Here is a 26,743-nt window from a genome sequence, read left to right on the forward strand (position 1 = left end):
GTTTTGTGATGAGTTTCTGGGCTGCTGAGGCGAGAGAGTACGCAGGCTGAGAAACACACAATACCCAGAGATGTGCAGCAGCAGCTCGAGGCTGTGTTCAACTCTCATAAATCAACAAAAGTGAATCAGAGTGGCATATCTAACACTGAGAGAGAATGGACCAAAAAAACACACAAAAAAAGTTGAGTTGTCTGGCCTTCGCTGCCTTTTAAGGCTCTCAGACACTGACAACTGAACTCGTGAAGAACAGTAATTAAGCTGCAAATATCACACTGCTATTCTATATCACCACAACTAAACTAAAGTGCATCGTGCAGGTCAGATGTTGATTGCCTGCCGTGCTGTAGTAGACAATCGATAGGGGTCAGACACTACAACAGATACTAACAGACAAGCAACCTACACATCTTAGAACAAAACACAACCTACACAGGAACTTTTGTGAAAAAGTTACACTTGATATCATACTAATGGTTAAAGAATGACATGAGCTACTGAGATGTATTACAGTGTTTTAAAAATGTCTTATTAAAGGAAAAGGGAAGGGAAGAGATGAGTGACTCTACTTACTATTTTAGTAAAAATTAGGGGCTGTGAAAGTTAACGTGATAATAACGCAAATTTGTTTTAACGCCACTAATTTCTTAAAGTATTAACGCAACTGATCTTTTGGAGGTTTTAGAGGGCTCAGTTTTAAAGATAGAGTGAATATACTCTATTGTATCTGGTATCATATGAAAGTAGAAAACTGAAGGAATCCATTAGTACCAACCATGTCATGCTGGCTTGTCGTAAAGAAGGATAAATAACGCTTCAAACTTATGCTACATTTTGGAGAGGTAGCTGGCTACCGTAAAAAGAAAAAAGGAAAACTCTGCAACCACATCAGATTGTTCAGCCTATTTTATATGAATGCTAATTTCTAAATTGATGACTGTGCATTTTCCTATCCATATCTTGTTTTTGTATTACTGTATATAATCACTACAGATAAAGAATATAGAACATTTAGTGACATCGTAAATCAAATAAGTCTATTGCTTATTGATCTACGCTAACCTTCGATATATAAATCAAATACTCATTTCATCTTGTCTATATTTCTAACTGATAATGGCAGCTTGCCAGAGGAAATGGTAATTAAAGTAATTAGTGCAATTACTTTTGAGCGACACTCTTTGAATGGTAGTGTTCAATTTGTCTGATCCCTCTGAAATTAATCTGCAATTTGATCTACTGACTGAACCGGCTACATTTTTATCAGGTTAAAAGAGAAGCAGATTCACTTAACGTCAAGCAGAGCTGGCAAATAAACGGCTTAACATCAGTAAGTGATTTCTTAACATCTGCATGATTGTCGGATGATCGCTTTTTTCCAGCATCAACGGGGGGCACGTAGTTAAGTACGTCAATGTATTTTTTCTTTTTAGCTTCAATACTATCAAATCCTCTCAGACATAACGGTGGAATAATTTAGCGAAAGACTGTATTATGATAATGAGGGAACGCTCTTATTCCGCCACACATCACATCACGTCAAAAGGTGAAACTAATTCATTACGAGTAAACAAAAGGACAAAAGCGTGTGTCATTTAAAGGCAGATTCTGTGAGAGTGGGTGTGTGACTTACCTCTTTCACTGTGAAACTTCCTACACGTTTTCACGGCAACAAATATATCATCTTTATTTACCGGCTCCCCCTTTGGAGATAATAGGAGACAAAAATCAAAGAAATGCTCACATGAACATGAATCACGTATGATTAACAGACGGAATCTATTTTACTGCGTATGAAGCCGAGCCGAATGGTTGAAATTGAGTTTTTCAGGCAATATTAAACGTCTAAGTGATCTGTGGGAGTTGTTATCTTCAAAGTGAAATTAGAATGGGATATTTCTGTAAATGGTCTGAGGTCATTTGGCCCTCTGATTGTCTTTGGCTCTCGCTCTGAAACTAAAAGACACACAGAAGCCGATAACGCTGCAGCAAATGTGAAAAAAACAAGACTTGTGTGATGCTGAATTAGGTGTACGAAATGTAAAAGCCGTGGAAATAGAAAGACGAGCAACAAGTGAGACTGGGAAAGATGATGAATTAAATGAAAATAAAAGTATAAAACTGAAAATCTCTGTGTGCATCTCTGAGCTCTTTGTTACCACATACAGTCCAGAGTGGAAGAGGCTGGGATGTTTTTTTTTCCAACAGCTCAAACAGTCACACAGAGAGATTCACTAAATCAACAACAGACAGAATAATGCATTAAAAATGTACGCTACATTACAGATGTCATCGGCTGCTGCACAAACCATCACTTTTCCAAGAACATTTGTAGACAGGATGTGATGTACAGTAACAGTCTCTTGTGCCCTGATAAAGCTTGAGCATAGCAACTGTTAACGCGATAATAACGTGTTACCGCAAATTAGTTTTAATGCCACTAATTTCTTTAAAGCATTAATGCAACTTGTGATGTTTATTGTTGTAGCGGGCTCAGTTTTAAAGCTAGACTGAAGAAACTGGTATCATATGAAACTAGAAAAACCTAAGAAATCCATTAGTACCAACCAAAAATACCCACTTTATGCTAATCCCATGCAGTTTTGGGCAAGTCATAGTTAAGTCAGCACACTGACAGCTGTTGTTGCCTGTGCCTTATTCAATTGAACTAATTTCTTTAATGCATTACACAATCCATCTTTTGGAGGTTTTAAAGGGCTTAGTTTTAAAGATAGAGTGAAGATACTCTATGGTATCTGGTAAATAAATGGACTTGCATTTAAATAGCGCTTTTCTAGTTTACACTACATGTCAGCATTCACACACACATTCATACACTGATGGCAGAGGCTATCAGAGCCAACTTTGCTCTAAATACTCATTCACTCATTCACACACCGATGGCACAGCCTTCGGGAGCAATTTGGGGTTAAGTGTCTTGCTCAAGGACACATCCACATGTGAGCGGAGCAGCCGGGGATCGAACCACCGACCTTCCGATTGGTGGACGACCTGATCTACCCTCTGAGCCACACTGTCTGGTATCATATGACAGTAGAAAACTAAAGGAATCCATTGCTACCAGCTAGCTTGTTGCAAAGAAGGATAAATAATGCTCCAAACTAAATGTTGGTGAGGAAAAACTATCATGGCCATTTTCTAAGGGGTCCCTTGACCTCTGACCTCGAGATATGTGAATGAAAATGGGTTCTTTGGTTACCCACGAGTCTCCCCTTTACAGACATGCCCACTTTATGATAATCACATGCAGTTTGGGGCAAGTCATAGTCAAGTCAGCACACTGACACACTGACAGCTGTTGTTGCCTGTTGGGCTGCAGTTTGCCATGTTATGATTTGAGCATATTTTCTATGCTAAATGCAGTACCTGTGAGGGTTTCTGGACAATATTTGTCATTGTTTTGTGTTGTTAATTGATTTCCAATAATAAATATATACATACATTTGCATAAAGCAAGCACATTTGTCCACACCCATGTTGATTAGAGTATTAAATACTTGACACATCTCCCTTTAAGGTCCCTTACAAAGTTGTTATGGCAACCATGTTAGCAAACAGCTGCCCGTTACACAACTAGTGAGACACAGAGCAACATTAGCATTCATTTGGAGTTGTGTTTCTGGTGACCTTATGAATGTAAGTCCAATATTCTCTCTCCTTTTAGCTTCGTTTTGGGCTCCACCAACTCTTGAGGGAAATATCTGGCTCTTGCTCCGTTATGTTGGAAACTAAGTTAACGAGAGCGCTGAGATTTGAGATGGCTCTGCATGGAACAACATGATACTTTGTGGCATTTTGAACAGATAAAAAATATTTTAATCGATAGACAGCCCTAATAGCAAAAGCTGGAAATTTAAACAATAATGTACATATTAGGGCTGCAGTTAATGATTATCTATTTACTCTTGGGAAACAGTTGCTTACTTACGCACGCAGCAGTTACAGAGCAACATTATAGCTTTCATTTGGAGTCCAATTTCACTCTCTTTTAGTTCTGTTTTTTGTCTCTACCGACTCGTGAAGGAAATATCAGGCTCTATAGCTGCAAAATGCTCCACCATGTTTACCAGCTGGTCACTAAAGTGTCTGCTGTTGTCACTATGAGAGCAGTGAGAGCGAACCAAAACTGTAAAGTTGCAGTCAGACAGCTAAACAATTAGCTTTTACTCAAAGTAAAGCTCCGTATGGCCGGGGGGAGCCATAAAAACTCAAAAATACATTCTTATTATGGGCTTTACTGCTCACTTTCAGTTTCCTCATCAGACCTCATTTCTATTTTTTGCCTGTTTCACTCATTTTTATAAAATGACTCATGTCTGACAGAAAATGTGAACAAGCCCCTGTCCCGAAACAGCACAATAAGTTTATAGACTACAATAAAAAGGACATGTTATGCTGCCGCGGCCACTTTGTTGATTGTCGTCCTTCGCCTCCTCGAATCTGCCCCTCGAGGCTCTTGACACTTTGTTGACACTGCAGCCGAGAGCTGCTGTGGCCCCCACTCGGCAATTTGTCTTGCAAGTGTTTCGAACACTGGCCGATTACGATACGTCCCCTCTTGTTTTGTCTGAATGGAAACTTCTCCCTGAATACTTATTAAACCTGTGACCTTCATGTTTCTCCACTGGCTGCTCCAGTCTTTACCCTGCTGGTCAAATGAATGCAGTTTTATTGGGACACTGATTTCCAACGGGGAGTAAGAAACGCATTAATATAAATCTGACGATTCAGACTGCAACGAAGACGGTAGACTACATACTGTATGCACATGCAGTATGTGATTTGAATCACAAATGAAAAGATCAGATTGGATTTTTTTCTGGCAAAACTGAGAGGGGAGGGAGGAAACAAAATCAGATTTGGGACACTTTCTGCTGCAGTTCTGGCATCCCGAATTCAACTCACCTCACAAACCCTCAATAAAGCTACAGTCACACACACATCTGTGCTGTTCTTCTCAACATTATTGATCGTTTTAGGGTGCATGTGGGGTCCACAACTCGCCGCTAAAGGATGGCTGACCCTTCTGATCGGCTCACAAACCAAATGTTCTTTCAGCTCGAGCAAACATAACACTAACAATATATTGGGTATCATGGGGCAACGCATGCTTAGAATTCAACACCAACATGGTCAGAAAAACAATGTACTGTAACAGGTTTTTTTTACTAACAATAAACACAAGTGCTAAAATTGTTTCGATTTCTACAAGGGATATCAATCGATTCAAATATTTAATCGTGATTAAGCGCATGATTGTCCATAGTTAATTGCAAATAATCGTAAATGAATCGCACATTTTTTATCTGTTCACAATGTGTCTTAAAAGGGAGATTTGTCAAGTATTTAACACTCATCAAAAGGGGAGTGGACAAATATGCTGCTCTATGCAAATTTATGTTTATATTTATTATTGTAAATCAATTAACAACACAAAACAATGACAGATATTGTCCAGAAACCCTCACAGGTACTGCATTTAGCATAACAAAGATGCTCAAATCATAACATGGCAAACTGCAGCTCAACAGGCAGCAACAGCTGCAGTGTGCTGACTTGACTATGACTTGCTCTGTAAAGGGGAGACTCGTGGGTACCCAGAGAACCCATTTTCTTTCACATATCTTGAGGTCAGAGGTCAAGGGACCCCTTAGAAAAGGCCATGCCAGTTTTTCCTCACCAAAATTTAGTGTATGTTTTGAGTGTTATTTAGCCTCTTTTGCGACAAGCTTGTCATGACATGGTCCAGTGGATTCCTTAGGTTTTGTAGTTTCATATGATGCCAGTATCTTCACTCTAGTTTTAAAACTGAGCCCGCTACAACCTAAAAATTGCAAGTTGCGTTAATGCGTTAGAGAAATTAGTGCCGTATTATTATAGGAATTTGCGTAAACGTGTTATTATCGCGTTAACTTTGACAGCCTAAAAACAGAGATAAAGTGGATAAACGAGAAGGAGAAATGGAGAGCTGGTTAGTCACCAGCTGTGGACAACATGAATTTGCATGTGAATTTTGATTTCCTTGGTCCAGATATGATAAAAGGATAAATCTAACAGAAGAAGATAAGCCAAACAAATGTTAGTGTAAGTTGAGACCAAGTCAGTAATTCAGATGAATATCAAAGATGGGATTTAAAAAAAAAAGACAGACGTAACTCTAGATAATGAGAGGATGCTGAGGGATGTTGCTTAGCAACGGAGGAGTATTTCTTTCTTTGCGGATGACTAAATCAAATTTAGCAAGCAAACAAACCCAGACTCCTGTCTTTTTAGGTTAATGCACAATGTTCTACTGAATGGTGTATAAAGGCAATAACGTTCAAGGCCGCTCTGCACCGTGAAATATTGGTGCTGCTTCAATTGCGGCCGTGAACATGCCCGGATACCGTACATCATCTCTCACAGTGGAGCGCCCTCTGTTTCGTGTTGTTTAATTTTGTTCCCCTGACCGTCTCCAGGGAAATTGAGGACAATCTAATTGATCTGCACACAGATCACATTCAGTACTCACACACAGAGGGGGCTCGGTGCTCAGAGTGGTGGCACAGTGGTGGGTCTGAAGAGAGTCCTCGGGCTCGGTGCACAGCTCGGGAACGGCAGTGAGATGAGGACCGTTCCCGTTGTCCCAGATATACAAGGCAACCTGTCAGAACACAGATCGATCTTTTCAAGTTTACGAGCTAGAGACAAGATGCGATCTTAAAGACATTAAAGTTTTATTATAAACTTAACAGAAGAGATGTGGAATGTTTCCCGTCTTCTTTTACAGTAAATGCAACAATTTAGCTCTCACAGCAAAATTTATATTTAAGATGACTAGCAAAAGATTTAAAGGGATGAAGGAGAGGGAGGAATTGAGAGCTGGTGAGTATTACTGTAGAGCAAAATAAAATCTAGGGTTTAGTTGAACTATCCTACATGGGGAAAATCCAGACGTTACAGTAAAAGAATACGTAATGAGGACAGTACAATCAATGCTGTCGGAATATTGGCAACTGTCTCAAAGAAGAAGGAAACTTTGATGTTTTCCTGACTTATAGCCTGGAGCGAATCTACTGACAGTGAACTGGATTGACATTGAGAATTCATGCAATATTTGTCTGTACTTTTGCATATGAGTGATATGTATCTAACTTGCATGAGGTTGCATGTGTGCGTTAGTGACAAAAAAGACTCCATTGCATCATGTTTTTAACATATAAGGAAGTGTTATAATTGAATCTCTGGGACTGAACTCATGCCATCTCTAACTGAGCCACCTTTTCCAGACTGAGCCTGATAAGTCTGACGCCGTGTTTACTCGACGAAATCCCTCGATGCCTCGCTGACTGAATTTCAGTGATAAAAAATAAGAACCTCAATGCTGCACCATGACAATTCTCCAAAGTAATGAGATTTCACTTCAAGGTTAGATGGATTTCATGCCTCGCTCTTTTTGTGCAAATAAATTATGGTAGGTCGGCGCTGGCTTGAGCATGAGAAACGAGAAAATTGTTTAAAAAAATGTCTGAAAACCAGCAAGCCTCATCATCACTTTCCAAACACAACATGGTCTGAAGGTAACCGTGTGACTTGTTATCTCACCTCATGTTTCAGGTCAATGGTGAAGTCAGATTTAAGTGGTTCATCTTTCACTTTGTTTGCAAGCCTAAAATAACAAATCACACATTTTTTTTTGTTGAAATATGCAATAAATACAAAATGTAACCTCTCAAAAAAGTATCACCGCAGGGATATAAACCGAATGACTCAATTTCACAGACACAAACAGATTCGCTGCACATACTCACCGAACAACAAGGGGGGTGCTTACGGCCCAAGCGGCAGCAAAGTCTGGATATTTGAAGATGGAGGGATTCTCTGCAAACGCGTAGTGATGGATGATGGTCGACTCCTCGTCATGGAGGGGCTTACCGAGAAACCACTCCTGATAAATGACAAGTACGTGACAGGATGTCAGCTTAAGTGTGGGCTACTTCTCTTTACTTTAACACATGCTACACTTTGGGAGTTTTCACACTGCACTTGCCAGAAAGTCTTTGTGATTCTTCTAGTGCTAAGTTTGGCACTGGCTGTGAAAAATAATGAGATTTTTTGATAGAACAAAGTCCAAGAGACACCACGTACTATAGCCACAAAGGCTCTTATCATAATCCTTCACGTATCTGGAGTAAAAATAATCTCATATTCAGAGGAAATCCACCAATAGAACATACAACAGTACATGAATCTTAAAGGAATAGTTCATTATTTTGGTAAATATGCTTATCTGAGAGCTAGATGACAGGACGGATACCAGTCTCATGTCTGTACGGTAAATATAAGGCTGTAGCCAGCAGCTGGTTAGCTTAGTTTAGCACCAACACCTCTACAGCTCACCAATTAACACACTGTTCTATTCTAAGTGTAAAAACTAAGTGTAAAAACAACTATTCACTGTTTTACAGGAGGTGATTTGCAGGGCTATTTTTTGTCCAAGGACAATAACTTCCTGCAATCTCTGCAGGTTGCCTGGCAACTGCTCAGAGCCAAGCGGCAACCGCCGGTGCTGAGAATGAAGCCAGAGCGGAAGTGCCAAAACGTGCAGTTCTTCAAATGGCCACCTGAGACTGGCTCCAAAAGCGAGTCAATCTCCATAGACCCCCCCATGTTAAAATGCCCAACTTTACAGCAGAAATAAACATGTTTACAGTCTGGTACAAAAAAATGATTTTGGTCTCTATAGCCAATTTCACCACCAAATTATATCAAGGCTTAAAGTTATGCATAACTGAGGGTGCTGCCACTTTGAGTGACAGTTGGGTGCCGTACCAGGTCGCTAGCTGCTAGCTGTGTGCTCTGCTGCGTCACCCGGGCCCGCCTCAGCTCCACCGACGATCCACCTCTTTGCCCATTTAGTCTGGAGTTAGGCTGTATTGTCCCCGCCAAGATGGCGACGGCCAAAGCCACCCACTTTGAGCTTCACAATGGCTGTTCAGAAACCTATGGGTGACGTCACGGAGGCTACGTCCATATTTTACACAGTCTATGCTCAGAGCCAAGACATAGTCCAGCACATAACCCCCTTGTGAAACGGCAAACTGTCGTATTTGACATTCGTTTTTGTCAGCAGTGAGCTTTAGAGGTAGTGGTAGGCAGATTTATGCTTTGGACTGAGCCATGCTTGCCGTTTCCCCCCGTTTCCAGTCTTTGTGCTAAGCTAAACTAACCAGCTGCAGTCTGTAACTTCATTTTCGATGCTCAGGTTAGAAAGTTCAGTTTTTGTTGAAACTGTTTTACAGAGATGTTTATTCAACTTCATTGTGGAAGCTGTAGTTTGTGGTGCTGTTAAACTGTATTGTGTTATACTGAGAGGTGGTGTTGTCTTGCTCATCACAATACGAGGCTGACCACACTGCCCCGTAATACCCGAGAGAGAAGGCTTTGCTGTAGGGCGCGTTGTAATGAATCAATTCATAAAGCGTTGTATCCATTGTCTCCTCCTCCTCGGGATAAGGTCATGGATAGTCACGCGGTAATGAATTCCCTTGTTCCTTGACAATGAACTCAGCTTTGATCATCACACTACTGACATCCACAAACGCTGCCAACAGAGGCTCTCTGCCATCCGGAAACTCAGGGCGCTCTCAGTCCCACCCCCGCCTTCTGCTCCTCCTCCTCCTCCTTCTGTACAGTAGCATCATCAAACCCATCCCTCTCCACTATTCCACATGCTACTTCACCACGCTCACTGGCACCAACAGGAACAAACTCCTCAAAATCACACAATGCCTCTAAAATCATTGGTCTCCCTCCTCTCCCAATCTCCCAAAACTTCACTGACACAGCCATCACACACAAAGCACTCGCCATAGCACATGACCCCAGCCCCCCCCCTGAACTCTAACTCCATCTCTGACTTGGAAATGAAATACCATGCAGGGTCTAAATAGGCCAAGATGACAATAGAAAAGGTTGCCATTCATTGTTATGCAGATTTTCTCTGACAGACCGAAGCAAACTTCAGCATTTGCTAATAAAATCTGTTGTTGTTTTTCTCCTCTAGGCTTTACATCAAAGTGTAATTAACATCATTTGTGTCCCTGTTTCACTTGAAAGCCAGCTCAAATGTGTGTTGTGAAGGCTTGTCAACAAGTGCAAATAGCAACAACAAAAAACCTCTCCATAAATTATAAAAATGCGCCAGTTATTTGGATTATTTAAAAAATTCATAAACGCACAAATTATTGATGGAGAACGTTATTTTGCGAAGCTTGATTAAGAAAAAAATTGTTTCATTACAACACCGACGTATGATTTCCTGACTGCGGCGTTTATCCATAATTTATATTCGACCTTCCCAAAACCGACCCCAATACAAGAAAAATAATTTCACATGTGGAGAGACAGAGTTTAGATTAGGACTACAGCTGAGACCGGAGTGACATGTCTGACAGGTTACAATGTGAGCTGGCGGAGCTCAGTGCAGCTGCTGCCGCGGAGCTGCAGCCAAACTGATACCGTATCTCTTAATTGAAGCGATGATCAACTAAGCTGGAGCTCGAAACAGGAAGCTTTGGTCTCGCTGATGAATTTGGCACAGAGAGAGACGGAGCAACAAAGACCGACAGAGAGAGAGATGGAGGTTTAGAGGGAATATAGTATACTTACTTTATTCTTGTCAAATTTTGCAAGAACTTGAACCAGCTTAGTCATCTTCACATTTGTTTCCTCTTCAAGAAATACAATCCAGGATGAGTTTTTCCCAAAGGAGTGGGATAAGCTGAAGACGCACACAAAAAAAAATATGAAGCATCATCAAAACTAGAGTTAAATAATAAAACAAGAATAAATGGAACATCGCCATGCACTGACAACTCTACACAAAGCTGTTTTTGTTATTTCAGTCCAGTCTGAGGAACTATCTAACTGTGGCTCCTGACCCAGTCAGATCAAGGCAGCCACAGAGTTTTCCCTAGAGGCCAGAAAGACAAAAAAACATCAAAAGCACACAGACTTCTTTCAGGGAGGGCGGCTCTGTAATGATTGGGGGTTTGCTTCTGGTGATCTATGTCCTAAATCTTTATGATGAGGGAAGAAAACAAATTCAGATGTTATTCCACATCTCCCCGAAACAATTATTGAACACATATTGGATTTTCGAGAAGGCCCAAGCATGCAGACGACTATAACTAATGTCATTATCATGCTGTTCAGACCACTGGAGAACTGCGGCGATAGGCTTAGCGTTGCAGTAATAGACACATTTATTATAATGTTATGCAATCAATCACAGTTATTGTGTGGGTAATTGCTTCTCAGAAATCTGTGGCCTTAAAATGTGGCGAGCGAAATGTCCTCAAAACCAAAATGTAACCTCCAAAATCTCAACTGAAGAAGGACACTATGTTTTCTGACATTTCGTCTGCGTTTTGAACCTGTAAATCTTTGGTTAATGACATAATCAATCAATCGTGAGAGTTCAGGGGATACTTACTAAGGCAACAGAGGAAGGATGCTCCAATCTCCATCGTTGTCTGATAAATTGTGAAGGAGCAAAACCATCGGTGGTTTCTGAAAGAAACGGCACACAAACCAGAGATGCAGTGATGTTTATTAACTGTACCACAGCTACACAGTAGACAGTAAAGCAACTTTTATGCAACGAATGGCCTGAGGGTGTTTTAGAGAGACGGTCCTGTAACTGGGACAGGCATGGTCAACAACTGGCTCATCAGCATTGACCTTCCAGTCTCTGACTTAAAGCACCAGTAGGCCAGATTCGAGCAAATATGATTAAAAAAAGTTATTTTATAAAACGGTCACTATACCCTGACAGTAGTGCATGAGACAGGTAATCTGAAAAAAAAAAATCATGTGCCTCTGTGTCCTCCGGTGCTTCTAATGGCATCTGCAAGATTTCACAGACCGGAGGAAAACAACAGATCAGAGCCAAGCTGGAGCCTTGCCGTCTCTGAGAAAGTTTGTGACCCAGCCGCCTTGTTGAGATCAGTTGAGGAAATACCAAGCCACCAGCCAGAGCAAACTTTCTCATTTTACAGCTAAACAGTACACTACAAGATGACTCTGAAAACATTTGAAGCGAGAAATAGGCATTACAGTAACAGAATATTAATTCATATTTGATCAGCGCTGCCTAGTTTGACCATTTGATCGGAGTTTGTGAGTAATTGACAGCTGCCTCCGTTGAATGAACAGCCAATAGGAACGCCCTGGTGCACAAGTCTAGTTTTCTCTCAGAACACTTGATTTACAATATGCTGAAAGGTTATTATGGATTTTTTGCCCATTAATTCCAAAAACATTCTGCCTACTGCCACTTTAAAAATGACCACTCCAAGGTTTTGGCATCTTGTAGCCCATTTATTACAAATCACATAATTATACTCTGCATTAAAGCTATAATATATTTGTTCTACCACTCTATTATGTCTGTAATCCATTAGCAGACTCTTGACTGCTAAAACTTGCTTGAGTTGTTCAATCCGTCTCAGTGAACATCAACATCTGCCGTTATTTTTGTTAATGTTACATTATCACTGCGTGGTAATGTGATTTGAAAACATCCGCGCCGCTTGACTTCACAGCAATATTGTGTAATGTTGATAAAAGTGAACTTTGCAAAGTTGCAAGTGTCAATAAATCCAACGAGAAGACCAAAAACCAACAATAAATGGATCCTAGAAGCACTGCCTGTGTTTGAGTGCCTGTGTTGCAAAGGTCTGATGTGCCACACATCTTTATTGTTGTCACTGTTGCACTGACTGCTCCTTCATTACCATGAATCTGGCCGCCTTGCATACCTACAGTAGATCAATGGTAACGACTTCACTATTGCACCTGACAGCAGCAGCAACAACAACTTTTATGAACGACGGTGAACCTGGAATAATTCATTGTCCATTGTCAGTGAAAGCGGGCTCTTTTTTTTATTTTTTTTTTACTTTCCAGTCAGTGCAGCACACAGTTCATACATTACTGTGTGCAGGGCGACTGTGATGTCACACTCACAGGTGTGATTAATTTGGTATAATGACGATGATCAGAAGGTGATGTTAAAATGGTCACAGGTTTGCTGAAATGAAATAAATTCCATTTGTGCTTTGCCTGTAGGCTGACGTCACAGAACGCATTGTAGAAGCTGTAAATGCTCGTCTTTTCGTTGAGACGACATGAGGCATCCCAAATGTTGCGTCAGTTGTCTTCCACTATGACACACTACACATGATAAAATGAGCATTTGTTGCACCCGACGCTCATTTAAAGGCTGTTATAACACACCATACGTAGCTATACCTTTGAAAAGCAATTCATATATATCCCACAAAATCAATTTGTATGTAATCCACGTAATTTTGAACCAGGAAGTATAACAAGTTACAAACGCCGCATAGAGAGGAGGTCGGGGTGGATGGGTGCCTCAAAAAAAACCCACTAGACTTTCGCCCAGGAGACCAGCGTTCATGTCCCGTGTGAAACCAGAAGTCAAACGTTGATTTATTTGTCATGTAACTTCTGTACTTAAGTTACACTACTCCCGTTACAATATATCATATCATATATTAGGTAATATATCATACATAGTTTTCCTAAACCTAACCAAGTTGTTTCCTGTGAAGACTGAAGACTATTTTTAAAAGGCTGGAGCGGAAATTGACACGTGCGTCACATGTTGCTGGACATGCGAAGTAAAATGCATGGAAAATGAGGAATAACTTCTCATTTTTTGCTCCATTTTTATTCTGTGAAATCCAGCACCAACAGTACGCCATAGTTCAGACACACAAGGGCTGGTGTTTAGTTTCAAAGCTATTTTGCCGGCTGTTTATTTATAACTGAAAGGACAGTTATGGTTCAGTCATGTCTGCTTTTTAAATCTCAATAACCAGATTTTAATGAAATGCTGTGTTCAGCTGGGTCATGGTCTAACGAAACAAGCCCTTCTGCTTTTGGTGTGCATCCATGATTGTTTAGCAAAAATGAGGAATAATTTTTGGTAAGTATATCTCACAAACTGTTGTATGAAGATACGTAGCACAAATCACATCCTCATTTTCATTCCCAACGTCTGTCCGGTCGGGCTTTATCAGGCTCATATTGTGTAGTCTTGGCTTTACTTTAGGTTTTGTTTGCTTTTGTTCTTTCCATGTGATTGGTTGACAATAGGAAAATGCAGAATAATTTCAATCTTATCTTTTAAGGAGATAAAGCTTGTAAACAAACTGGTATTGTTCTTTAAAACCCATATTGCCTTCAGGGTTGCTGCTCTTGCTTGCCCTTACAGCTAAGAAATAAACTGCAACTAAGACATAAGTACCGCTGGAAACAAGCACAGGACATTTCAGGACATGGACAGCGGCGCACACAATCACGTCCAGATAAGAGCAATCTGTTTCAGAGAAATTTTCTGTAGCGAGGACGGAAGGTGTGTGAGGATTGTGTGTGAGCGAGCCAATGTTGCACACTGCGAGGAAAACAAAGCAGCAGAGCGTAAGACGCTGTGGTTCATCACTGCATGGTCCACTCATCATGCAGGAAGTCAGGGGGAAGAGTCTCCTCTGAGCCGTTCTGTCTAACGGCAAGCGTGTTTGATTTAGGGGATGAGCCTGACACTGTTTACACTTATTAAACCCCATTAGTCGGCTAGCTCTCGTCTAATATGAGCTTTATCTCGAAGCTAATGGCATAATCACACCGACAGTGTTTTATTAAACCGCTCTCTCTTTGACGTTCACACCATCGCGGTTATATAAAATGAATAACTTAGAGGAAAGTTGAATAGAAGAAAAAAAAGAAGTGTCATCTACAGCTAATAATGCAATCTCAAGAATAAAGATTTTGCTTCAAAGAGCTATTGACATTTCTGTGATGAAGGAGGCGTTCAATAAGGAGAGGCTGTGTCTTTTATGGCAATCGTGTGCAAGCTGCAGACTCCTCAGCAGATAAGAGCCGGTCCTCGCATGGACATGCTTGCAACGAATAAGACACTGATTGCTTGGTGACTTAAAATGAAATGGGGGTCACTGAGACCTGGTTTAATGGAGGGACAGGAAGCTATGCATTTACCCATAGGAAGGGCTGGAGGGGAGACTAGAGATAGCCACCCCGTCAAAGCCATTTCAGTGATGAGCTGCAGTTAAAAATGACATTGTTGATGCCAATGAGAACCAAATCTCCAACTGAAGAACAGGGATCCATACTGAAACTATAGGGCTGTCAATTGATTAAAATATTTAATCACGATTAATCGCATGATTGTCCACAGTTAATCACGATTAATTGCAAATTAATCCGTTTTTTTTCTTTTTAAAATGTACCTTAAAGGGAGATTTGTCAAGTATTTAATACTCTTATCAACATGGGAGAGGACAAATATGCTGCTTTAAGCAAATACATGTCTATATTTATTATTGGAAATTAATTAACAACACAAAACAATGACAGATATTGTCCAGAAACCCTCACAGGTACTGAATTTAGCATAAAAAAATATGCTCAAATCATAACATGGCAAACTGCAGCCCAACAGGCAACAACAGCTGTCAGTGTGCCAGTGTGCTGACTTGACTATGACTTGCCCCAAACTGCATGTGATTATCATAAAGTGGGCATGTCTGTAAAGGGGAGACTCGTGGGTACCCATAGAACCCATTTTCATTCATATATTTTGAGGTCAGAGGCCAAGGGACACCTTTGAAAATGTCCATGACGGTTTTTCCTTTCCAAAATTTAGCGTAAGTGTGGGGCATTATTTAGCTCTTTGCGATAAGCTAGTATGACATGGTTGGTACCAATGGATTCCTTAAGTTTTTCTAGTTTCATATGATACCAGTATCTTCACTCTAGCTTTAAAACTGAGCCCGCTACAACCTAAAAATCACAAGTTGCGTTAATGCATTAAAGAAATTAGTAGCGTTACATCGAATTTGCCTCAACGTTTTATTATCGCGTTAACTTTCACAACCCTAATTAAAATATATCATCCCCGTGGCTCCTTAAAGATGCAGTGTATAAGATCTGGCGGCATCTACTGTAGCTGTGAGGTTGCAGATTGCAACCAAGTTAAACTTCTCCTGTGTGCCATGTGTGTAGGACAACTGCAGTGGCCGACGCAAAAATGTGAATGGCCCCATCTAGAGCCATTTGTTGTAAGAGTAGCGTAGGTCATTTGGAGCCGAGCCAGTGCGTAGATTGTGTGTGTAGGTGGGAAGTGAGTGATGAAGCAAGAGAGAGAGAGCGCCGGTGAATGTGTGTGAGCGAACAAGTGATCGAGCGGAGCAGAAGACAGAGTTAGTTCAGCTCTGAGAATATCAAGTAAATGTACAGTGGAAGCTCCTCAAGACCAAGAGAGGTTTCCTGTGTCTTGTTTCCTGGCGACTGAGTGGACTGACGGGGTTAGCTCCGGAGTGAGTAATGTTATTGACTCCGGCCCAAGCAGGAAAAGTGTTTGGTTCGTCCGATGAAACATGAAATGGATCCGCTCCCTGTGTAGATATAAACTGCTCATTCTAAGGTAACGAAAACACAGCGTTTCTTATTTTCAGGTGATTATACGCTAAAGAAGACATACTTATTAACATCATATTCCAGTTCTGCCAATAGATCCCCCTTATTGTTACACCCTGGTCCTTTAAATGCATAAATTAAGATATTTGGTGATGCATGAGTAAGCATGTAGAAACATGGTGCATTTTACCACTGCTGTTAAAAGGTTTCTGAGTTTAATCTCATTCTGTTGTACATGTACGTCTCTGTGGATATGAGCATTGGCTAAACGCCACAAAAACTGTACAAATGTAATGTGAATTCCTCCCAGAAGGCACAATGTCAGACTGTGGGAACATGGGCTGTGAGCCGCCACGTAGAATACACAAGTTCCTGTCTGTGTAAATCTGTGGATATCACACCACCTCCATCAGTCAGAAGAGGATAAAACAGAAATATCTGCTGAGGGTGAAACACCCAAAAACAGATTGTACATGCGTTTCCAGTCTCGAGGGTGCAGTGATCAGGTCATAGACCTTCAACTTGTCACTGATGTTGCTGACATGGCACATATTCAGTGACACTACGTCAGCCTTAAATCATTTAAGAAGCTTTAAATCAAATATGTTTGTATTACAAAGCTTTTGACCACAGTGTTTTTCTGACCTACAAAAAAGAAAGTCCAAACACGACTGGATGAAAACAGTTTAACCACAACCTGAACCTTGTGTCTCGAGTATACTGTAGGACTAGAAATCAAAGGTTATTTCAGTTCTCTAGTGTCTCACCTGACTTTCTGATTTCAAGACATTTTCAAGATAAGAGTTTTGCGCAAAGCTTTTCATGGCAATGCACCACAAGATACTGTACATCAAACATGTTTAACAGCTACAAACTAAGCAAATCTCTTGTATTATTTGGCTTTGATCTTTCTCCTTCAGTATCCCACGAACTCCCTCTAAGACTGTTAAGCAGCAAGTGTGTGTTGTGCCTCCGAGGTGGGAGTGAAGTGGTGGATGGCTGGTTGTAACTCATGCTTGGCTTAAGAAGTTGGGGGTGGTAGCATTAAAGATGAATTGGAGAATTTATATTTTATCTACAGTATATACTCTACTGTTACTAAAGTAAGAGTGTTTTGCTTTTGTTTTATGTTTTTGCTGCATTTTTATTCTGTGAAATCCAGCACCAACGGTATGCCATAGGTCAGACACACAAAGGCTGGTATTTACTAGTGTTTACTCGTGGCTGTATAACTATATTTACAACTGAAAAGACAGTTATGGTCCAGTCTTGTCTGCTTTTTATATCTCAAAAGACAGATTTTAATGAAATGTTGTGTTGAACCTGCAGTAGGCAGACTGTTTTTGGCATCATTAGGCAACAATTCCATAATAACCTTTCAGCATATTGTAATTCAAGTGTTCTGAGAGACTTCTGCTCCTCCTCATGGCTCTGTTTTCAGGCTTTAAAAAATCTTTGGCCAATCACAGGTTATTTCAGAGAGAGAGCGTTCCTATTGGCTGTTAATTCAACAGAGGCAGCTGTCAATCACTCGCATCAACTCAGATCAATCGGTCAAACTAGGCAGCGCTGATCAAATATGAATCAATATTATGTTACGTTAATGCCTATTTCTCGCGTAAAATGTTTTCAGAAACATCTTGTAGTGTACTGTTTAGCTGTAAAATGAGAAAGTTTGTGACCTGGCTGGTTGGCGGTGCTTGGTATTTCCTCAACTGATCTCAACATATCACAAACTTTCTCATGGCAAATGAGAAAGGCAAAAAAATGGCAAAAACAGAAATACTAAATCTTTAATGTAAATGCAAAAACTAAAAGCTTAAATTGTAATGTGTAATGGAATAGGAAAATTAAAAAAAACATATATCAGAGAATTGGAAAAGGAAAAATTCATATTTGAAATGATTTCATCCCTCTCTTTTGTATTTGCCCTTTTCCATTTGGTATTCCATTTTGCTTTTCAAGCTGTATAGAAATATAAATATATTTGTTATATAAGTTCTATAAAATTATCCTCTCCATAGATCTGGATCCAGATTCAATTCAAATTCTTAAACATTTTCTATTATCAAAAAATAAATAAAAAATAAAAATCTGAGGCCCCTGCAGCCTCGGTGGAGGTACAGCAAGAACTCTCTGAGTGCTTTCTATGTACACCTGAGGCTAAAGGGATTTCACTCTGATTCTGTGAAGGGAACTCGTTTTGATCACAAGTCTTTGGGTCTTATATCTCTTTGAAAAGCTGTCAAGCCTTTCCTGCCGCCTCTTTGACAAGTCGCTGATTAAAATTCTCCCCGGACTTAGTTTGTGTAATTGCATGCAACGGATACTAAAACGTCAGACATCTCTGAGATCATAAATGCAAACACAACATGATGTGGTATTCATAAAGTCTGTCTCCTCTTATAAAATGTGACGTCCATTAGTGTAACTGAATCTTCTCATGATAAATCTAATCCACTGGCACATACTGATGCCACTATTCATTACGGGGAACATGAAACAATCTTCCCAAATTGTGGACACAATTTCACTTATCAGATTTAAATAATAATATGTGTATTTTGGACTTGCTGAAGAAGGTGGAGTGAAGCATTTCAGGGTTGTTGTAGATAAATAGGAGACAAAAGGAGCATTATATTTAAATGGTGCGGTGTGTTAAGTATTTTTCAAACCAGAACAACAGCAATAAAACAGAGAAATACTGACTCACTGTGATTATTTATATAGTTCTCCGCTTGGTAAAGTCAGTCAATGGTGTAGATAAAAAAGGTAGGTGACATCCAGCAGTTGAGGAGACAATAACAACAACAAATCCAAGACCACAGGAATATGAAACCCAAACAGGAGCTCTAAATTGGTCTCTTGCCACAGGAAACAACATAGCGAGCAGTTCCTTCATCTAATTTACTGGATTATTGTCATTAGTGAAGCCGCATTCACTATTTAACCAAACGGAATATAACCACGCCACGTTTCATCGGGCTCCGAAGGGATTTAATGAAGAGAAGTAAATTGGCCTTTTGGACCTGTAAATGCGCTCTGTGTCTTCCTTCGACATGATGCTTAATGATATTTCACAAATTGCATGAAATACTGATGTCCCCGGAGAATATATAGTTTTTCTTTCCTGCAGCTTTTTTTTTTTGAGATAACTGAATTATAATTACAATATTCATTAAGATGAACATATGCCTTTGGATGATCATCGCTTCTCATTAAAAATGTACCTACAAGAGGCCAGAAGTGGAATGTTGATCTGTTGAGAAGAGCGATTTATATCTGAGCATCAAAGCCGCACAAATGTCTGGATTTCCTAAATACATAAAAGTATAAGTAAGCAAAAGATCTGCTGTCGGAAGGAACTGAGAATGTTGCATATTTCAAACTACACTTTCATATTTCGGACAGAAGAGGTTTAATATGGAGGGTACCCATGAATAATTCTTCATGCTATCATTCAATATTTAAAATGTATTGAGTAATAGTGTAACACTTGGTAAAGCTATCTATGTAGTGAAATCATGTTATGTGTACTATAGAGCTGCAACGATAAATCCATTAATTGATTAGTTGATTAGTTGTCAACTATTAAATTAATCGCCAGATATTTTGGTAATTGAGTAATTGGTTTGAGTATTTTTTAAGAAAAAAAAAGTCCAAATTCTCTGATTCCAGCTTCTTAAATGTGTATATTTTCTGGTTTCTTTACTCCTCTATGACAGTAAACTGAATATATTGGGAGTTGTGGACAAAACAAGACATTTGAGGATGTCATCTTGGGCTTTAGGAAACACTGATCGACATTTTTCACCATTTTATGACATTTTATAGATTAAACAACTAATCGATTAATCAATAAAATAATCAACAGATTAATCGATAATGAAAATAATCATTAGTTGCAGCCCTAGTTTACTTGCTTCTAAATGGAAATGCAAATTTTTGCTGGTAGTGATGATCGTTACCTACATATGTCTTCTAAAATATATGTGAGCTTTCATGTGCTCTTCCTGTTCCAAAATAAGAGCATGTGTGCACCAGTGCAAGGCGTCTTGAATCTTACCTCTGTGAGACTGTGTGCCTGCTTCAGTAAGTCTGCTCTCCGTCTCTCTGCCTGCCTCACATGGAAGGAGTTGCTTTGACTCTGGATGACGAACACTATCTCCCGCAGGTCTGGAAGGAACACAAAGGACAGAGATGTGACACTGCTGACATGCTGTGAAAAAAAGGGATCGTGGCAATCGATGACCTTCTGAGAGCAGGACAAGATAAGAACCGGCGGTCTGAATGACTGAGGTGGTTTTGCTAATCTCCATTATTGGCCTGGTGATAATAACCGGCACATCAAGAGCTTAATTGGCTCGCGGAGAGAGTATGTAAATGTCACAGCGCAGGCTGTGTTACTTAATAAAAGATTAGCAGTCAGAAGAATCTTCCTCTGAGGTGCCGTAACACCCGAAAGGTTGACACAGCCCAGCTGTCCACTTCTTGCTGAGCGGCACAGCTGCATCGACAGTAAAACTCTGCATTGTTACTGCATGTTAACGCCAAGGTTAACAGGGAGCCACTAAGTCAATAATGCCAGTTTAAAAACTGCTAATACAGGCGACTTCAATGCTGACAACACGTCGAGATAGCATCTCTGTCATTGACCCAGCTCTCTGCGGTTCCTCTTCATGTGAAATCCATTTACAGGGCAGCAATAGTGACACAGCTCAGTGAAGAATGACATTGGCTGCACAAACACGTCCACATAAACCCCGTGGCTCTCAGGAGCAGTACAATCAAAACTAGACCAAAGCACCAGGGGGGAGGGAATGAAAAAACAAAAAAAAACATTTTGTCTTTGGCTCAGTACAATTACATTTGACAACTCCTAAATCCTTTAAGCTGTCCCTCACATGAAGTCTGCAGCACCTGGCTGGAATGACTGCGACAACAAAAAGGCTTTTCAAGAATTTAGAGCTGAGAGGTGGGAGCCAACACGAAGAAAAAAAAAGAGATTTCAGAGTTTTCCCCGCTTTGACAGGCAGCTCAGAAACTTCCCGGTAATGAGATGTGCTGGGATTTTTTTGTGACAAACATAACACGCTTTGTGCCAAATCATTCTCACTGGCTTTAGACATTTTAATTAGCTGCTTAAGTATGTGTACAGAATATAGTCATAAAGGGTATACCCATGTCATAAATTATGATTACCAGAAGGACTTTTTCCCCCATGAAGCTCTGCAAAGTTTGCTGACTAAGTGTTTTTTAGTGTTTCAAAACATAAATAAGTAACAGCCCCTGCTGACAGGTCTATAATCTTCCCGGTGGAATAGTGCAAAAGCAATGCAAAGAAAAAAAAAGGGGAAGAGCGAGTGCTGAGAATGGCAGGATTAGATGGATTGCCTCCTCCTCAATTACACTACTTGAACCTATTCCCACCCTGGGTTCAGATATGAGCAGCGGGGTCATGGGTAGATACTATGTCAGAGTACAGTATCTGTGTTACATCTTTTTAATTAAGTCTTGGTGGGTGTGTCGCTCCTTTTGCTCGGCTCATAACAAGGATCCCATTGATCCTGGAGCCCTGGTGAGGGGGGAGGATTTACTTGCTAAATCACAGCATGTCCATCTCCCAACAGATCTAACCTCCGCCGAGAGCCGAGCTTAGAGAGAGAGCGCCACTCCGCCACCTCTAAACGTCCTTCTGCTGAGTTTGCTAAATGAGTGACTATGCGTGTGTACGTGCGTGTGCATCTGGTTTCACATAAAGCAGTGCATTTTAAAGCCCCAGGTGTGGCACCAGCCTCCTGATACTGCACAGTACAGCAATAATAGCAGCTGCATGAGACTAACAGCAAAATCAGATAAGCGGGTTGCCAATCCCTCATTGTGCAGATAATGCGTACCCCCTATGTCAAAGCAAAGGAGAATCGGGGGGTAAAAAAAGAAACTAATTAAGACTGAATTCACTGGCCTCGTCTCCACACTAATGGGTTTCGATTAATCATCAAACAACGGGGAGAAAAGGAAAAATCCTGTTATAACGCCCTTCTTCCTTCACCTCCATCATTCCTGTGTCCTTCTCCTATCAGGTATAAAACACCTTTGTGCACTCCCTTGACACTCACGGCACCCCGTGTAACATTACAATTGTGCAATCAATACGCCTACCTGTGTTTAATTATAGGGCAAAGGTTTAAAACAACGCCTTTGGTGCCAAGGATGCCACAAAACACGTTTTTAGTGGATCGGAGAGACTATCCAAGGATGCCACTGGCCTGAGGAGAATATGAATAAGAAAATATGCTTAACACTTTGTCTGTACCTTCCCCCTTGCATTGCTATAGCAATATAAGAGGATGTTAAATAGATAGTTTGGCTGTTTTGAAGTGGGGTTGTATGAGGTACTTATCCATAGTCGGTGTGATACCTACAGTAGATGAAGTGGTTATACGTTTTAGTAGCTTTTTTGTTTGTATATTCAGATATAGAGGAAAGTCTCTCCCCCCCTTCGTGCCTCCCCTTTTGCTCTGGCTGGTTGACGTAAAACACATCACTTCCGGCGCGCCAGCGTGGGAAAGTCGCCACAGACATCACAACTCTGGTACAGAGAGCTTTCCCCTGGGGGCGATAATCCGCATTGTGTGAACTCGTTTGGCAAGGGGCTTCAATGTAACGGACGTTCATTTAAATGTAAAAGTCCCACACTCCAGCTTTAAATATAGTCTCATTAGGGCTGTCAAAGTGAACGTGATAATCACGTGTTAACGCAAATTGTCTTTAACGCCACTTATTTCTTTAAAGCATTAACGCAACTCGCGATTTTAAGGTTGTAGCTGGCAAGAGTGAAGATTATGGTGTCATATGAAATAAGAAAACCAAACAAATCTATCGGTACCAACCGTGTCATACTAGTTTGTCGCGAAGGAGGTTAAATAAAGCTCGAAACTTATGCAAAATTTTGGCGAGGGAAAACTGGCATGGCCATTTTCAAAGGGGTCCCTTGACCTCTGACCTCAAGATATGTGAATGAAAATAGGTTCTATGGGTACCCACCAGTCTCCCCTTTACAGACATGCCCACTTTAAGGTAATAAATGCAGTTTGGGGCAAGTCAGCTACTGACACACTGACAGCTGTTGTTGCCAGATTTGAGCATATGTTTTATGCTAAATGCAGTACCTGTGAGGGTTTCTGGACAATATTTAGTTATATAGTTATTGTTTTTTGTTGTAAATTGATTTCCAATAATAAATATATACATACATTTGTATAAAGCAGCATATGTCCACTCCCATGTTGACAAGTGTATTAAATACCTGACAGATCTCCCTTTAAGGTACATTTTGAACAGATAAAAAAAATGTGATTATGATTAATCGCGATTAAATATTTCAATCGATTGACAGCCCTAATTCTCATGCTTGCGACATGGCCCTAGGGGTCATCATTCTCCCCGGATGATGAATACTGCTTTGGCGATCCCCTGACTTTTCCTCTATAGCGCCATAATCAATGCTCACCTCAGCATTTAGCACCACTAAGTACAGCCTGTTACTACAGTTGCTACAGAGGTAATGCTATTAGTAGCAGCGGTATTAACTCTAGTTGTATTAATTTCAGTATTCCCAGAGATGAAAGTATGCAATCGATTCATCTCTTTAATAGCAGGGCAAAGATGTGAAGCAGCACCCTGGTGCCAAACATGCCGCAACGCTCTTTTTTGGTGGTTAAGTGAAATTATCCAAGGATGCCTCTTGGCTGAAAATAATAGGATTCGAATGAAAGGGATCGAAGGTTCCCGGGGAGATGAAGCCAAAGCCCCTATCACCTTGGAACAGATGATTTTATTTTGCCAGGCTGATGGGACTAGAAAGCAAGCGTCTAGTGTCCGTTTGTCTCCCCTCACTCTTTCAGTATTCCGCAGAGGCCACTCCATAGAAAAGAAAGGCTGTATCGGCCTTGAAATATATTGGATGAAATGAGACACAGGAGAATTCAGCCTCATTCTCTCTCTGATCTGATGCTTTTCCCAACGCACGGAGAAGCCACCCTTTAAAGGCCATCCCAGACTGGTCTATGGTAACCTGTTTGTGAATGCTCTTTGTGCATATAAAAGGGCAGAGAATCAGACTGATTACAGAATCAAGGATGATGAACTAAAACCTGTTTGTATTTCTTGGTGTGTGCACACATATTGGAGGGCGTAGTAAAATATCTGCACTTGAATGTAGATTTGTGTGCTCTCGTAGTGGCCTGGCCCTGCAGTGTTGTCACCTCATTGACAAAAATCAATAGTGACACTTCCTTAGAGCGGGATGGCAGACGTTGCCAAGTGGCAGAGGAGCTGAGAGCACACTGACCTCTAGGCACTCCTGGAGCTCTGTCATCTCCATCAGCATCACGGAGCAGGTGTGTGTGGTCACCAGAGCTGTCACAGGAACGTTTCGTTTCAGCCTGGAGTATCGCCGTCCCCATAGTTGAATAAACACACGTCAATGGCAAGGCGACCGACAGCGAGCATGCGCAAATGAACGCGTGGGTAAGTTTGGGAGAGCAGCTTTTGAAATCTAGTTCAGAATTCTAAAAGCAAAAGGAGGAGCGTTAGGAGGGAAAGCAGATCAATAGTGCAATTTCAATGACAAACGCCTGCGAAAGTCGAGAGGGATAAGATTCTGCAAGTGGGGCCATTAGGCTGTTGTGGGAACAATGAAACCGTCATGACAGATCCAGAGCTCTTCATTGCCAGCACATATTCAGAGATGACAGAGGATGTCAATAGCTCATTTCCATAGTCGGTGGGCCTGACTTCCTCATCCAGCAGCTGATTGTGCTGGTGTAAAACCTGCTACACTCCAATGACTCACATCATTGGACTCCCCGAGACAAGATGGCCCAGAATCATTCTTCTCCTAAAAAATTCCCCTCCATCTCCCTCTACCTCGCGTCCGAAACGGTGCATCCGAGAGACATACTGCTCCGAAGAGAATTGGGTTGCAGTTTCCTGACCAAACTAACCATGACCGTCACACCAGACAGCACCAGGGTTTAATAGCCAATCCACAGACATCCGGTGATATTCAATGTGGAAGCCCAAATTCGACCCTGTCTCCTGCTAAATTCCATTTCCATACAGCTAAACTGAATTCTCAATTACATTTCGAGGGAAAAGTATTCTCTTCCGTACTAGGGTCGCAGTTTTAAACACGTGGTTAACGTTGTAAATTGAAACAAAAAACCCAACAAAACTATTGGTTAGGTTTAGTAAAACATCATGGTTTGGCTTAAAACAAGTATGTTAAAGTGGCAGTAGGCAGTATATTTATGGCATCATTGGGCAAAAATTCTATAATAACCTTTCAGCATATTGTAATTCAAGTGTTCTGAGAGACTTCTGCTCCTCCTCATGGCTCTGTTTTTAGGCTTTAGATAATCTAGCCAGTGACAGGAGACTTTGGCCAATCACAGGTCATTTCAGAGAGAGAGCGTTCCTATTGGCTGTTTTACAAATGCAGATGCACGTGCACATCCCTTCAGATGGTGAAAGCCTGATTCAACGGAACATCCTGCAGGAAAAGTTGCTATTCCAGCATTGGCGACAACTGTCTGCACTGCAAAGCAACACAAAAAAGGAAGACTGATTTATCAAAAAGAGTCGGACAATATCGGCGAAGCGTTTCAACGATGGAGAGAAAATGTTTATTAATTTAGCCTTCTGCTCATGGCTGTGGCTAGTGCTGCGAGCTAGCCTCATGGGTAACTACGGCAGTAGTTCGGGGAAAGCTTAATTTTCTCTTCATCTCTCTAATAGTTTAGCCTTTAGCCCGGGGCTCACAGCGGCGGAGCAGCCGTGACGGCTACGGTTAGCAGAAGGCCAGACTATTAGCAACACTTTCTCTCCATCTCTGAGATGCTTCGCTGATATTATTGCAGCTCGCTAGAGCCTCCAATCACAGTATGTCATCTCAAAGGGCTTTACAGGCCCACATGTTTGCAGAGAAAACAGGATGGCATCGGGATCACAATCATGATTGGGATGATGTTTGAAATGAATGACTAGTACTCATACTGGTTACTGTATGAAGCGCGTGCATATGGTCGTGCTCGTCTGGTGGGAGGGGCTTAGGACAAAGAGGGAAGAGCTGCAGGATGAAGGCTGGATTTCCAAATTCTGGCTTTTTTTTTAATTTTTTTTTTTTACTTTTTTGGAAACCTGCCTACCCTGGACT

At 40.9% G+C, this 26,743-nt stretch overlaps 1 protein-coding gene across 1 annotated transcript in view; it reads right to left on the reverse strand.

Annotated features, from left to right (window-relative positions):
- b3glcta (beta 3-glucosyltransferase a) overlaps positions 1–26,743 on the reverse strand; it is an 84,730-nt gene that overhangs the window by 15,179 nt on the left and 42,808 nt on the right. Inside the window, exons 4-10 of the mRNA XM_037776046.1 lie at positions 20,591–20,700; positions 11,495–11,571; positions 10,669–10,780; positions 7,809–7,945; positions 7,603–7,666; positions 6,530–6,661; positions 1,631–1,700 (exon numbers count right to left, since the gene is read on the reverse strand). Coding sequence (XP_037631974.1) covers positions 1,631–1,700; positions 6,530–6,661; positions 7,603–7,666; positions 7,809–7,945; positions 10,669–10,780; positions 11,495–11,571; positions 20,591–20,700 — 702 coding nt within the window. The remainder of the gene's footprint in view (positions 1–1,630; positions 1,701–6,529; positions 6,662–7,602; positions 7,667–7,808; positions 7,946–10,668; positions 10,781–11,494; positions 11,572–20,590; positions 20,701–26,743) is intronic.

This window comes from Sebastes umbrosus, chromosome 7 (assembly GCF_015220745.1).
Source record: "Sebastes umbrosus isolate fSebUmb1 chromosome 7, fSebUmb1.pri, whole genome shotgun sequence".
In the NCBI taxonomy this organism is placed as follows: Eukaryota; Metazoa; Chordata; class Actinopteri; order Perciformes; family Sebastidae; genus Sebastes; species Sebastes umbrosus.